Source organism: Hemiscyllium ocellatum, chromosome 21 (genome assembly GCF_020745735.1).
Source record: "Hemiscyllium ocellatum isolate sHemOce1 chromosome 21, sHemOce1.pat.X.cur, whole genome shotgun sequence".
Taxonomy (NCBI): domain Eukaryota; kingdom Metazoa; phylum Chordata; class Chondrichthyes; order Orectolobiformes; family Hemiscylliidae; genus Hemiscyllium; species Hemiscyllium ocellatum.
The window spans coordinates 46,082,079-46,098,566 of NC_083421.1; the positions used below are offsets into that span (position 1 = coordinate 46,082,079).

General features: G+C 40.6%; 1 protein-coding gene across 8 annotated transcripts in view; it reads left to right on the forward strand.

Annotated features, from left to right (window-relative positions):
* Positions 1 to 16,488, forward strand: part of gapvd1 (GTPase activating protein and VPS9 domains 1) — a 152,668-nt gene that overhangs the window by 37,795 nt on the left and 98,385 nt on the right. For all 8 annotated transcript variants that reach the window (XM_060841417.1, XM_060841418.1, XM_060841413.1 and 5 more), the window contains 2 exons: positions 6,372 to 6,581; positions 9,599 to 10,442. In XM_060841417.1, the coding sequence (XP_060697400.1) occupies positions 6,397 to 6,581; positions 9,599 to 10,442 (1,029 nt within the window). In that variant the 5' untranslated portion in view covers positions 6,372 to 6,396. The remainder of the gene's footprint in view (positions 1 to 6,371; positions 6,582 to 9,598; positions 10,443 to 16,488) is intronic.

The window sequence follows — 16,488 nt, forward strand, 5'->3', positions numbered from 1 at the left end:
CCTCCGGGTGCTCCGGTTTCCTCCCACAGTCCAAAGATGTGCAGGTCAGGTGAATTGGCCATGCTAAATTGCCCGTAGTGCTAGGTAAGGGGTAAATGTAGGGGTATGGGTGGGTTGCGCTTCGGCGGGTCGGTGTGGACTTGTTGGGCCGAAGGGCCTGTTTCCATACTGTAGTAATCTAATCTAATCTAATCTAAAAAAAAAATTACAATGGAATCTTCATCAAATGGGTCAATGGGCTGAAAATGGCAGATGAACTTCATAGAACATAGAAGAATGCAGTGCAGTACAGGCCGTTCTGCCCTTAATGTTGTGCCAACCTGTGAAACCTATCTCAAGTCCATCTAACCTACACTATTCCATTATTGTTCATATATTTATCCAGTGACCATTTAAATGCCCTTAAAGTTGGTGAGTCTACTGTTGCAGGCAGGGCATTCCACACCCTTGCTACACTGTAAAGAACCTACCTCTGTTATCTGTCCAATATCTATCACCCTTCAGTTTAAAGCCTCATTGTTCACCCTACCTAATTCTGAGCGTCTTTATTAAGTCACCTCTTAACCTTCTCTGTAATAAAAACAGCCTCCAGTCCTTCAGCTTTTCCTCATCAGATCTTCCCTCCATACCTGTCAATCTCCTCTGCCCCCTTTTTCAATGCTTCCAAAATCTTCCTACAATATAGCAACCAGAACTGTACGTAATCCTCCTAGTGCAGCCCCACCAGAGATTTGTACAGCTGTCGCATGACCTCAGGGCTTCGAAACTCAATCTTCTGCCAATAAAAGCTAACGTACTGTATGCCTTCTTGCCACCCAGGTTGACTGGGTTGTTAACTTTCAGGGATCTATGCACATGGGCACCGAGATCTCATCCACACGACCAATAATCATGCCATTAGTCCAGTACTCTGTAATGCTGTTGCTCCTTCCTAGTGAATCACCTTACACTTGTCCACATTAAAACTCCATTTGCCACCTTGCAGTCCAGCCCTGTAGCTTATCTGTATCCCTCTGTAACCTGCAGCATCCTTCTGCACTGTCCATAAACTCCATTGACTTTAGTATCTTCCACAAATTTACTAATTCATCCTTCCACATCCTCATCTATGTCATTTGAGAAAAATAACCAACAGCAATGGTCTCAACTGATCCTTGCGGTGCACCACTAGTAACTGAACTCCAGAATGAACATTTCCCATCAGCCACCACCCTATGTCTCCTTTCAGGAAGCCCGTTTCTGATCCAAACTACAAAATTATCCTCAATGCGATGCCTTCATATTTTGTGCAATAGCCTACCGTCGGGAAACTTAGCAAACCCCTTACTGAAATCCACATACACCACATCAACTGCTTTACCCACATCCACTTGTTTGGTCACCGTCTCAAAGAACTCCATAAGATTTGTGATGATCCCAAATCAACTTATTTCTTTCTAGATGATTATAAATCCTATGTCTAATAATCTTTTCCAACACTTTAGCCTCAACCAAAGTAAGGCTCACTGGTCTATAATTACCAGGGTTGTCTCTACTCCCCTTCTTGAACAAGGGGACAACAGTTACTATTTTCCGGTCTTCTGCCACTAAAGATCAAAGCCAAAAGCTCTGCACTCGCCTCCCTGCCTTCCCAGAGAATCCTTGGTTAAATCCCATCTGGCCTAGGGGACTTGTCCATTTTAGCACTTGCCAGAATTGCTAACACCTCCCTTATGTACCTCAATCCCATCTCGTCCAATAGCCTATATCTCAGTATTTTCCTTGATAACAATTATCCTTTTCCTATGTGAATACTGATGAAAAATATTAGTTTAGCGCCTCTCCTATCACTACCGACTCCACGCACAACTCCCCATTACTATCCTTGACTGGCCCTAATCTTATTCTAGGAATTCTTTCATTCCTGACAAACCTATAGAAAGCTTTATCCTACTTGCCAAAGACTTCTCATGTCCCCCCCTGGTTCCTCTTAACTCTCTCTTTTTAGGTCCTTCCTGGCTAACTTGTAACTCTCGAGCGCTCTAACTGAGACTTCACATTTCATATTTACATAAGCCGCCTCCTTCCTCTTGACAAGAGACTCAACTTCTTCGATAAACAAAGGTTCCCTCACTGGACCGCTTCCACCCTGCTTGACAGGTATGTACATATCAAGGACATGCAGGAGCTGTTACTTGAATAAGCTCCACATTTCAATTGTGTCCATCCTGTGCATCCTAAATTTTGCCTAAACACACCTTAATTGCCTTTCCCCCAGCTATAACTGTTGCCCTGCAGTATATACCTATCCCTTTCCATCACTAAAGTAACTGAATTGTGATCGCTATCACCAAAATGCTCACCTATCTGCAAATCTAATACCTGGCCTAGTTCCTTATCCAGTACCAAATCCAGTGTGGCCTCGCCTCTTGTTGGCCTATCTACGTACTGTCAGGAAACCCTTCTACACACATTGTACAAAAACAGACCCATCTAAAGCACTGCAACTATAGCCAGTCAATATTAGGAAAGTTGAAGTCTCCTATAGCTCCTATCCAGAATCATATTTTCAATTCTTTCCTCTACATCTCTGGAACTTTTTGGAGGCCTGTTGAAAGCTCTCAATTGGGTTACCTCTCTTTTCTTGTTTCTCACATCAGTCTGGGAAGAAAGTGAGGTCTGCAGATGTTGGAGTATCAGAAATGAAAATGTGTTGCTGGAAAAGCGCAGCAGGTCAGGCAGCATCCAAGGAACAGGAAATTCGACGTTTCGGGCATAAGCCCTTCATGACGTCGAATTTCCTGTTCCTTGGATGCTGCCTGACCTGCTGCGCTTTTCCAGCAACACATTTCAGTTCTCACATCAGACTGTACTACCTAAGGAGATGAGTCCCCATCAAATGTCCTTTCTGCCCCCATAATACTATCCTTGACGAACAATACCACAGCTCCCCCTCTTTTACCACCTTCCCTGATAATACTGAAATATCTAAACCCTGGAACCTGCAACAACTGTTCCTGTCTCTGCTCTGTTTCCAAAATGGTTGCAACATCGAAGTTCCAGGTATGAACCTATGCTGTACTTGCACCCACTGTATTCCGGATGCTCCTGGCATTGACGTAGACATATTTCAAACCACCTTCCTGCCTGCCGGTACAGTCCTGCAACCTTGAAACCTTATGGCTTGACTACTATCAACCTCCTGTACACTGGAGCTGTATTTCCCGTTCTCGTCTCCTGGCAGAATTAGTTTAAATCCTCCTGAAGACCATTAGCAAATCTCGCCTCCAGGATATTGGTACCCCTCTGGTTCAGGTGTCGACCATCCCATTTTGTAGAGGTCCCACATGTGCCAGAATAAGCCCCAAATATCTAGCTATCTGAATCCCTCCCGCACCATTCCTGTAGCCACGTGTTCAACTACTCTCTCTCCCTCTTGCTCGCCTCGCTAGGACACAGGTAACTGGATAAATGCGAACTATTGCACTTTGGTACTATAAACAAGGATAGATCTCATACAATTAATAGTCAGGCCTTGGGTAGTGTTGTCGAACAGAGGCACCTAAGGGTGCAGGTACGTAAGATGAGATTCCCTACCGTGTGGAAACAGGCACTTTGGCCCAACAACTCCACACTGACCCTCCGAAGAGTAACCCACCCAGACCCATTTCCCTCTGACTAATGTACCTAACTCTGTGGGCAGTTTTGAATGGCCAATTCACCTGACCTGCACATCTTTGGACTGTGGGAGGAAACCCACACAGACATTGGGAGAATGTGCAAACTCCACACAGACAGTTGCCCGAGGCCGGAATTGAACCTGGGTCCCTGGTTGGTGCTGTGAGGCAGCAGTGCTCACCACTGAGCCACCGTGCTGCCCTAATTCTTTGAAGTTCGCAGGGTAGTTAAAAAGACGCTTGCCTTCATTGCTCAGTCCTTTAAGTGTCGGAGTTGGGAAGTCATGTTGAGATTGTCCAGGACATTGGTGAGGCGTCTTGTGTGGTGCCATGTCCCATACTGGTCACTCAGTTACAGGAAACATATTATTAAGCAGATATGGAAGGTTTGAGTTAAAGAAAGGCTGGGACTTGTTTTACTTGAGTGTAGGAAATTGAGAGGCAATCTGAGAGCAGTTTAAAAAATGATGAAGGCTATACATAGAGTTAACGGTAGTTGTCTTTTCCCTCTGGGGAATTTCAAGGGTTTTTTAGGGTAACAGGAGAAAGATTTTTAATGAAGTTGAGGTAAATATTTTACGCAGGGTAGTTTGCATGTGGAATGACTTTACTGAGAAAATGGAAGATGTGGGTGTAATTACGACATTCAAAAGACATTTGGATAGATAATGAATAGGAAATGTTTGGAGAGATATGGGCCAGGGGCAGGCAGGTGGGACTAGTTTAGTTTGGAATTGTATTCTGCATGGATTGGTTGGACTGAAGCGTCTGTTTTCATGTTGAATGACTCTGTGACTTAGTACGCAGGTTAGCTGGATTGAACTTGCTAAATTGCCCATGGTGTTCAGCGTTAAAGGGATTGGGTAGATTTGGGTGGGATGCTGTTCAGTGTGGATTCAATGGGACATTGGGCCTGCTTCCACACTGTAGGGATTCTGTGATGTGGAGATTCCCTTCCACGTTTTATCAAAGATTTTAAAATCAGTATGCGTTTCTGAGGTTAATGTGCCATTGCCAATTAGATTGAGAAGCACCTTTTCTTGACAATGCAGGCCTTGTGCAGGCAAACAGAAGAGTTACTGTACAGAGTCATGCTGTGACTGGACAGTTTGTTTTCCATTCTGAAATGTCATGTGTTTTTTTTTCATTGACTGTTAGACTCAATGGTACTTTCATCCTTAATATCGAGAGTGTGGTACTAGAAAAGCACAGCAGGTCAGGCAGCATTTGAGGAGCAAAAGAGTCGAAGTTTCAGGCAAAAGCCCTTTCATCCTTAATAGTTGTTAGGTGGACTTTTTTTTTAAGTAATTCCTGGAACTTAGTGGTAGGATGTGGCATCCAGCACTAAAGTGGTATAGTCCAGATGATCTCTAGTATATTGTGGTGATGAGCAGCTGCATATTAAAGAAAAACACTTTTTGGTCAAAATGAAAGATCTTTGAATTCCTCAATATATGCATTTTTCAAAACATATAATCAGTAACTTTGTATGAAATATTTGTACACAATTTGTATGTATGAATCATTATAAACTTTGAAAGTTGAGTTAAAATGTGACTATCAAACACAATGGAATAAATGTATTAAAATCTTAAATGTCCTCTGTTCTGATTCTCCATCGTGACTTAAAGTTCACAAATCAGAGTCAATTGTGTGGTTTGCACTGCAGTATTACATAATAAATATTTGATAAACATAGAAAAGTACAGCACAGAACAGGCCCTTTGGCCCACAGTGTTGTACTGAGATTTAATCCAAATGTAAAATATAATAATTGAACCCACACACCCCTTGACTCGCTACTATCCATGTGTATGTCCAGCAGTTGCTTAAATGTCCCCAATGACTCTGCTTCCACCGCCAAAACTGGCAACACATTCCATGCATTCACAACTCTGTGTGAAAAACCTACCTCTGATGTCTCCTTTATACCTTCTTCCTCATATCTTCAAACTATGACTTCTTGTACCAGTCAATCCTCCCCTGGGGAAAAGTCTCTAGCTATTGACTCTATCTATTCCTTTCATTATCTTGTACACCTCGATCAGGTCTCCTCTCTTCCTCCTCCTCTCCAGAGAGAAAAGTCCGAGCTTATTCAACCTTTCTTCATAAGGCAAGCCCTCCAGCCCAGGCAGCATCCTGGTAAACCTTCTTTGTACCCTCTCCAAAGCCTCTATCTTTGCTATAAACTGTAAAACTTGACCTTTACACTAAGATTGAGATGTATTAGTTAATATGTATTCTTTTTCCTGCATCTTGGTGATTATTAATTTGAAGGAAAATCTATTTGAGTTGGTGGCCTCATTTTTAATTTTTGTAAAGTCTATTCCAAAGTTGAATGTATATCTGTGTGGATTTCTATAATTAGATGAAAGTAATTGTTTGCAATCTGCAGGTGGGTTCCTAAACACAGCAGAATGTGTGAAGAGAATTAGCCTGGGTTAATGGTGGGATATATTCACTTCTCGCTTTGGAATGGTTTGATCTAAGTCTAGAGCAAGCCCGTCCCTTGTGCATCTTGAAGTCTTATGTGGAGAGTCAAAGGAATAGTTTCAGATTGTCCAAGAGAGAGGAAAATGTTTCTTGGGTTACAAAAGTAATTTTGATGCAGCCAACAGACTAACTCAGTGCATATTGTGGTGTTAAAAAGTGTTCAAGTCATAATTACACAATCTGTGTCCACTAGCTGAATAGTTATCTATCTTTCTTCATTAGGAATACGCTGCTGAGCCATTTGAAGATGGTGAAGCCTGATCTTCACACTCTGGCTCATCACCTCAAGCAAGAGCGTCTTTATGTGAATTCTGAAAAGCAATTACTTCAGCGGTTAAATACGGATGTATTGAAAACTGCTGAAAAGCTGTATTGCTCAGCGTGGATTGCAAAACAGCAGCGAATTAACTTGGACCGTCTCATATTAACAAGGTGAAATCAATATGGGGGAGGGGGGGTGGGTAGGCGGAGGGGTTATAGCATTATGGGTGTGTAATATGAATAAACGGATACAAGGCTGAATTTCACTTCAGTTAATTATTCCAGTGATGATTAGTTCCACACAGCTGATAAAGCACTGGTATTTTGCTAGTTAACACTCAGTGATTTGTTGATAGTCAAAATTAAATGTTGAGATTTAAAATGGTTTATGCATTTGTGCCAATGATAGTGTTCTAGGAAATCTTTTCTCTCAGCTAATGCAGTACATAACAATAGTATGCAATTACCAGAAGCTAGATGGGCGATGATCTCTGTATCCTGTAGAACACCTCCAGTGTTCCTATTAAAATCCTGTTCAAGTCAAGTGGATTCCTTGGCAACTGTAACAACATTAATTATGAAATGAATGATTGCTTGATCCAATTGCTAATTAACTTTTGAGCACAACTAACATGAAGCCAATTAAAGAACAATGCTACCAGTTCGTCAAAAATTGCCGTGCAAAAACATGGGGCCTAATGCATGAAGATATCCCTTTGTGTTTGCATTATAATTTTTTTCCATGCAATGACAATTCCTGTGACTCTAGTCAGAGTCCTAGAGATGTACAGCACAGAAACAGACCCTTCAGTCCAACCCATCCATGCTGACCAGATATCCTAAATAAATCAGGTCCCATTTGCCAGCACTTGGCCCATATCCCCCTTAACCCTTCCTATTCATATACTCATTCAGGTACCTTTTAAATGTAATTATACCAGCCTCCACCATTTCCTCTGGTAACTCATTTCATATATGCACAACTCTCTGCACAAAAAAGTTGCCCCTTAGGTCTCTCTCAAATCTTTGCCTCTCACCTTAAACCTATTCCCACTAGTTTTAGACCCCCTTACCCTGGGGACAAGGTCTTGGCTATTCATCCTATCCACATCTGAATTTGGCTAAACTTTGGAAATTTTGTTCCCCCTGAAATTGTTACTATTTATCCTCCCCCTATTTGTCAAGCAAATTCTGGCAAAACTCTTGCAGCTCTGGCAGCAGATAGAAACAAATTATGTTTCAGGTTACCACTTGCAAATTTGACATTTTTCGCCCAACAGATGCTGCCCCGATCTTCTGAGTTCTTCCAGCATTTACTTTCATTTCAGATCTCGAGCAGCTTGAGAATTTTGTTTCCATTTTGTCAGTAGTTTTGAGAAACTAATCTTAGTTCCTTTTATGAGAAACATTGTAAATGTCTAATAGTACTTTGTTTTACATATTGATACAGAATAGTGTTATAAGACACGTCATTGCATTACAAAACAGGGATGTTCTATTTGTCCATCTGTTCAAAGCATATATAAAGTGCTGTTCATCACCATAGGACTTGTCAAATTATTTGAAAGCCAACGATGCACTTTAGAATAGTGTGAATAGATGAAGGTTTCTAACATTTTTATTTGAGGATTTGGGTTCTAAAGAGGAGAGAAATGGGTTTTTGGTTTTCCATTCTATGAAGGTTATTTATTTGAGTCATTTTTAAAAAGTACTTCAAAAATGATAATTGTCAGAAGTATGTGACTGAAGTGAAATGACTAGACAAGCTTACTACTTCAGATCGTTATTGAAATGTTTTGTAAGCTAAGCTTTATGATCGGAGAAAGTGGCCCAAGGCATGATTCGGATTGTATTTTAGAAGAAAAGATCCCATACCAATGGATATGCTGTTTGCTAACCTAGAATAAATCCAAATAGATGGAAAAAAAATTGCAATTTATTGAAAAATGTTAGTCTATGGCTGTATCTCTAGTAATAGAGAAACCACATTTGGTGAAGGTGTCAAAAGTTGTTGAAGGAAATGCTTGTGTCCTCGTTAGTTGGCTAATAAATTAAAGTGAAGACAGGACAGAGATATCATTGGGGTTGAATGTCTGCGAAGGATATTCCTGGGAAAACTGATCATTTCGTTTTGTGAACAAATCTTTCAAAATTGGCTTTTTTATTCATTTTGATGGATGTGTTGCTGACTAGGCCAGCATTTATTGCCCATCCCTTTCTGTCCAGGAGGTGGTGAGGTGCCACCTTGAACCATGCTGTGATCCATGTGCTTCAGGTAGATACTTAATGCCATTAGGGAGGAAATACCAAGACTTTGGCCAAGTGACAGTGAAGTAACAGTGATATATTTCCCAGTCAAGCTGGTGAGTGGCTTGGAATGGAATGGGTGTGGTGTTCCAGGCTGTCTGCTACTCTTGTCCTTGATGGTTGTGGTCATAGGTTTGGAAAGTGCTAGGAATCTTTTGAGTTTCTGCAAAGCATCTGGGAGATATTGCGTGCCGCTGCTACTGAGCGTCGGTAGTGGACTGACCTGTACTTCTGGATGTGACACCACTCAACCAGACTGCACTGACCTCTTGTGATGTCAAGCTCTTTTTGAGTGTTATTGGAGCAGGACCCATCCGGGCAATTGGGGAGCAGTCCATCGCACCTGCCGGGTGCCTTGTAGATGGTAGACACGCTTTGGGGAGTAAGAAGGTGAATCACTCACTGCAGTATTCCTCATTTCCTGACCTCCTCTTGTAGCCAGTGGATTAATTTGGCAAATTCATTCAGTTTCTGGTCCAGCATTTTGATAGTAGAGGTTTCAGTGGTGGAGCACCATTTGAATGTCAATAAGATTGTCTGTCTGTCTCTGGGAATAGTCATTGCCTGGCATTTGTGTGGCACAAATGTTACTTGCCACTTTTTAGCTTTGAGTGTTATTTGGCCGTGTACATATGTAGTGTAACGTTTAAATATCTGATGTCAAGAGAGGCCACCACTGTGGTCACCATTTCTTGGAGAAGACCCCCCCAAAAAATATTTCCCAAGTACCCAGTAATGTTTCAAGCAATATTCATAGATTCTGGAGTGGAGAAAAGTTTTGATTTCCAAGTTAGTTAGAGAGGCTTCTGACTTGTTTAAATAATTTGGTTGAAAGTGATGTTTTATTACACTCTGCAAAATAATTTTTTGTTCCTTTTTAGTGTGGAAGCGTCTCCAGCAGAATGTTGCAAACATGCAAAGATTTTGGAGGATACACAGTTTGTGGATGGATACAAGCAGCTGGGATTCCAAGAGACGATATATGGTGAATTTTTGAATCGTTTGAGAGAAAACCCAAGACTCGTTGCCTCGTGCTTGGTGGCTGGGGAGAAGCTTAATCATGAGAGCACCCACAATGTAATCCTTACAGTATTTACTGCCCTTTATGGTAACTGCATTATGCCGGAAGATGAGAGCTATCTTCTGCAAGTGTTGCGCTACCTAATTGAGTTTGAATTGAAAGAGAGTGATAACCCAAGGCGACTGCTTCGAAAAGGTGCTTGTACTTTCAGCATTTTGTTCAAGCTTTTTTCGGAGGGTCTGTACTCTGCAAAGCTCTTTCTTACTGCAACTTTACATGAGCCAATTATGCTGCTGCTTGTAGAAGATGAAGATCACTTGGAAACTGACCCCAAAAAACTTATTGAAAGGTTTACTCCAGCACAGCAAGAAAAGTTCTTTGGCGAGAAGGGCACAGAGCAGTTCAGAAGGAAAGTGCAGGAGATGGTAGAAAGCAATGAAGCAAAGCTGGTAGCTTTGGTCAACAAATTTATTGGCTATCTTAAACAAAACACTTACTGTTTTCCACATAGTTTACGTTGGATTGTATCGCAAATGTATAAAACCTTGTCTTGTGTGGAAGGGTTGGCTGTTGGGGAGGTGAAAGCCATGTGCACGGATTTGTTGCTTGCTTATTTCATTTGCCCAGCGATTGTTAATCCAGAACAATATGGGATAATCTCTGATGCTCCAATTAACGAAGTGGCAAGATTTAACTTGATGCAGGTAAGATTACTTTCTACTTAATAACTTAATTTCTAAATTTTCATTTATTGCTCAACAATTAAGACTCTGAAAGGTAACTAATAATAGTTAAAATTGGGTATCTCCGCCCCACTGCTTTACTAAAAATAGGAACTGGTATTACTGGTATAGAATCTGAAAATTCAATTCCTTAATTTTTCCTAAGGATCGAAGTCTTTTATTGACAATTCGACAGAGTCTGCTTTTGTGTTGGCATGTTTTGCCAGCACATGCCTTGCTTTGTCTTTTCAAAAATGGTTTTACATTGGCTATTGCCAAGCTATAAAGGGACAGCACATTTTTTGAATTCAGTTTAGTTTTTAGTTTCTCACCTTACGCCAATCTGTCTGAACGTGTACATGTACTTGTTTCGATTGGTTGCAAACCTCATCCAGTAAACTCGAAGGTAAATAATTCCATAATAAAAGCTAATTAATTAACATAACTGTTAACACCAGTCTTGAGAATGAAAACACTCATATGCAGTTAATGTAATCTAGGTGCAGGTTTTGGCCAGGAGATGTGATCCTCCTTCATAGGATGTACTGTTGAAGAAGCCACCTCCACTCCCAAAGTTCAATCAGGAAGTAGAAATCACTGAAACAATTTAATGCTGATGGCCTCCATGTGCAATTTATTTTTCAACAAAAAGCTTTACATGTAACTGGATTTTTAGTAATGAATAATTCATATTACTGTCAAATAGCTTATCTTTACCTGAAGTCTTAATTTTATGTTTCTGTAATGTCAGGTACTTTACTGTTTTTAAACAGTGTGTAAAAATGTCAGCATGCAATGTTTGGTAAGTCACCACCTACTTAAATTGCATTAATGTTCCAACCATTTATTTCACTTTGTAAAATGTTAAGTAGGATTGAAAGATTGAGTGCAATCTATTTCTCTATCAGGGTTTGTGAGAACATTCAAATGTGATTTACTACTCCATGACATCATGGTTGATGAATGTCTGGAGAACCCTTGATCCCTGGAGGCACTAGATTCAAGCAGGTGTTGGGAAAGGGAGATCTGTGCTACAGAGATCCGAGACCTTTATGCACAGTTTTCTTAAGCACTCTTACCTTGTTGCTGACCATGATGCCTAGGTCAGGAAGTGTGGTGCTATATTTCACAATCTCACAAATTATTTATGGATTTGTATTAACAGTTTTAGCTTGAACAAATATATATTTATATAAACCAAAAACATGATTAAGGCTGCTTTATAAAATCAAGACCTTACTGTTCTAAGTGTTTCTTCCAATCTCCTGCACTGCTTGCCTTGACAAACTGGGAAATTGGGTGTATATTTAAATTATTGCTTTCCTTCTTAGAGCTAGTACCCTGTTGCAAGTTTATTACTCACTTTTTCACTCCTGTGCCTTACTAAGTTAACTTGTAGGAGGTTTTCCCATGACCCTTGTTTTTGGATTCCAAGTTTTGCAATGATCCACAATGAAGTTCTTTTGAGATTAAGTCAAAAATGTGTTCATTCAAACATTGCAAGCAAGGGGAAATTTCTTCACTACTCCTCACACATGCATATAATCAGGGAATTGAAGAAGACAAGGTAGGAGATCACAGAATTCTTCATACACAGGAAACCAATTAACCCAGCATGTCTGCACCAACTCTCCAATGAATATTATGACCTAGTATCATTTGCCTGATTTTTCCTGTACCCTTGCAGATTGTTTTGATTCAAATAATTACGAAATTGCATCTTGAATGGCTCAAAGACAAAACTGCAGATGCTGGAAATCTTAAAAAAAAAACAAATAATTGAAGAAACTCCGGGCTGGCAGCACCTGTGGGGATGAAACCGAGTTAGCCTTTCAGGTCTAGTGACCCTTCAGAACTGATTATAGGTTGGTATATATCCTGAAAGTTAGTGAGACGTGGGGAGAAAGGAAGGGATAAACAGTAGGTGGGGAGGGAGCCCAGGGAGAGAGAGAGTGAGTCTAGTAGTTGACAAAAAAATTGATAATGGCGAGCCTAGGACAATCAACGGAACAAAGAACAGGCCCTTCAACCCACCAAGATTATGCGGTCATATGATGCCTTTCTAAGGCTAAGTCTTTTGCTTCCATTCTGTCTGTATCCCCTTTATTCCTTGCCTACTTGTATATCTGTCAAGATGCCTCTGAAATGTTGCTAATGTATTTACATCTCCCATCCCATTTAATTTGCCCCGTTTTACCTTAAACTGATGTCCCTCAGTATTTGACTTTTATATCATGGGAAAAAGACTCAGACTATTCATTCTATCCATGCCTTCCATAATTTTGTAAATTTCACTGAGTTCCTCTCAGCCGCCGCCTTCAAATGAAAACAAGTCATGTTGTCCCATCTCTCCTCGTAGCTAAAATCTCCATTGCCTGTCCCAAGTTGCCTTGAATTGATTTGGTATTGAGAATCAACCACATTACTATGGGTCTCAATTTGCATGGAGAAAGTGAGGACTGCAGATGCTGGAGATTAGAGCTGAAAAATGTGTTGCTGGAAAAGTGCAACCGGTCAGGCAGCATCAAAGGAGCAGGAGAATCGAAAGAAGGGCTTATGCCCAAAATGTAGATTCTCCTAGTCCTTTGTTGCTGCCTGACCTGCTGCGCTTTTCCAGCAACACATTTTTCAGCTCTGAATTCACATGGGCCAGGATGGCAGATTTTCTTCCTTGAAGGATATTACAACAACCTACAATGGTTTCATAGTCAGTAGTGGATTCTAAATTCCAGATTGTTTTTTATTGAATTCACATTCCACCATCTGCTATGGCTGTGTTTGAACCTAGGTTCCATTTGCTGAAGTTCTGGATTAATATTAGTCATTCTGCTACAATATGTGTTTCATTAGTGCAAATTCACTGTAAAGTGAATGGCGAATTGGCGACTGTTTCTAAAGAGCAATGGTTTAAAACTTGCATTGGCTGTAACGTGATTACATTGCAAACGCTTGAGCACTGTTTCCAAAGCACAAGTTTTCTGTAATGCAGGGCTGCAGAAGAACACAACCGTCACGTTTTAGAAGAACTACCTGTAGTTCTTCTTCAAATGAAAACATTGCAAGCAAGGGGAAATTAGCGATAATAATAAAAGGCCATCGCCCAGGACTCTTGCTTTTGTTTCAGGTTTCTAGTATTTGTGGTTCTGTTTGTTTTTAATATTTATATTGGGTCACTGAGATCAGCCTCTTTGCAAATCAAAAATCATATTCAAAAGATTTGAAAACTTGTCATTAATATATTCCAAAAGGAATCCTCCCAATCTGTACAACCCTTCCGAAGGCTCACAAACAAGTACAATTAGCATAAACGCATGCCACTAGTGATGGCTAGTGTTATGCTAATTAACTTATGCCCATTGTTTATGCCAATTGCACTCATCTGCACATCTTCAGGCTGTGCAAATCCAGCTAATTCCTTTTGGCACAAATACACTTTTGTACATAACGCCAGTTTTTAAGCTTTTGAATATAAAGTTTAAATCATGAAGAAACTGATTTCTGCACTCTAAGATGACCAGTAAATGAAAACAAAAGCTAAGAACTCCAGATGCTGGAAATATGAAACAAAAATAGTGCTGGAGAAACCCAACAGACCCATAGAGAGAAAACAGGGTTAATGTTTTGAGTCGTGATCATTTGTCGGAACTGAAGATAGCCGAGGAAGGGTAGATGCTGATGACAGGTTGAGGTTAGAGAATAGAATACATGGAAATGATCTCTCTGGACACAGCACATACAATCAGCTGTATGTTGAAAGACAAGGGAGAAAAATCACAATTTGTAAGGATTGTTATGTGGTGCTACTGGCAATTGCCTGGCTACTGTGCTAGATTCTGAATTAGTAGATCTGCATGGTTCACAAAATAATAATACCATCACAGCCCTACTTTGTCTCTGTTCTACTTCTGTAGAGAAAAATTAAGTCCTCAGATTTTTGTGTGGGGAGGGGGGTGGTTTTGGAACCAGTAGGGTGCTTGGAAATCAAAGAAAAATCTTAACCTTTTTTGTTGTCCATTTCTTGTGTTTATGATGTTGCAAGAGAGATATTCAGTGGTAATGTGTTTTAAACATGTGAAGGAGAATAACAAGTCTGTGTGAGAGATAAATAGACTGGATACGTGTCTTTAAATTAGGGAAGGAGTGTGTATGTGTGCATGTCTGTTTGTAAGCATGCAAGTTTATATATGTGGAAGGTTTGGGTGTGGCACTAACAACCCTGAACAACTGGAACACAGGAAGATAAAATTTCATGTTCCTGAGAAAATCAACAGTGAATTTTGGAGTGGAAAGGGGTTGGACAGGGTGGAATAAACAAGTCAAAATATCAGCTTTATAATTGAACAATGAGGAAATGTCAAGCAAAAGGGTGCAAATTTAGAAATAAAATTGCCTGTGTGGAAAATGGGAATTCCTTGGACAAATGTAAAAGGCAAAACTAAAGAGTTCTGATTGTATGGAGAATGCAAATTTCTGAGCTTTAGTCTACAAGTACTAGATGCAGATATTGGCAACAAGAGAATTTGTTTAAGTGACATTCGACAGGAAGCTCAGTCATTTTTGCAGACAGCACTTCTTTAGAATGCCTCAATTGATTCTGCTTCCAGCTTACATCCAAAGAGTACATTCTAGAGGAAAACCATCTGTGTGAAGAAAATAGAACATGACAGAGTGCAATACAGGCCCTTCAGTCCTTTATGTTGTGCCGACCTGTGGAACCAGTCTGAAGCCTATCTATCCTACAGTATTCCATTTTCGTCCATACGTTTATCCAATAACCATTTAAATGGCCTTAACGTTGTTAAGTCTACTGCTGTTGTATGCAGTGCATTCCACGCCCCTACTACTGAGTAAAGAAACTACCTCTGGCATCTGTCCTATGTCGATCACCTCAATTTAAAGCTATGTCCCTCGTGCTAGCCATCACCGTCCGAATAAGGAAGGCTCTCCGTGTTCACCTTGTGTAACTCTCTGATTATCATCTTTGTCTTGATTAAGTCACATCTCCACCTTCTGTTATGAAAACAGCCTCCAGTCCCTCACCCTTTGCTCATAAGACATTCCCTCCATACCAGGCAGTAGCCAAGTAAATCTCCACTGAACCCTTTCCAAAGCTTCCACGTCCTTCGTATAATGTGGTGACCGGAACTGTACGCAATACTCCCAGTGCGGCCACACTAGAATGTTGTACAGCTACAGCATGACCTCATGGCTCTGAAACACTATCTGTCTGCCAATAAAATCTACACAACATATGCTGCCTTAACAACTCTGCCAAACTGGATGGCACCTTCCATGGATCTACGTACATGGACACTGAGATCTCTCTGCTTATCTATACGACCAAGAAATTGACCATTAGCCCAGTATTCTGCATTCCTTTGCTCCTTCCAAAGTGAATCACTTCACACTTTCCTGCATTAAACTCCAAATTGCCACCCCTCAGCCCAACTCTGCAACTTATTTATGTCCCTCTGTAACCTGCAACACCTCTCAGCACAATCCACAATTCCACTGACCTCCGTGTCATCTGCAAATTTACTAACCCATCTTCTGCACCCTCAAATAGGTCATTTATAAAAATGACAAACAGCAGTGGCCCCAAAACAGATCCTTGCGGAACACTGCAAGTAACTGAACTCTAGGGTGAACATTTCTCAACAACCACTATCCCCTCTCTTTTTTTTCAGCTAACCAATTTCTGATCCAAATCAAGAAAGCATCCTCAATGTCATGCTTCCATATTTTGTTTTGCCTGCCATGGGGACCTTCTCAAACCCCTTACTGAAATCCATATACACATCAACTGCTTTACCTTCATCTACTTGTTTGGTTAACATCTCAAAGAACTCAATAAGCTTTGTGAGGGACAACCTACCCTTCTCAAAACCATGTTGTCTATCCCTAATCAACTTATTCCTTTCTAGATGATTATGAATCCTATCTCATAATCTTTTCCAACATTTTACCCACAACTAACGTAATGCTAACTGGCCTATAATTACCAGGGTTGTCTCTACTCAACTTCTTG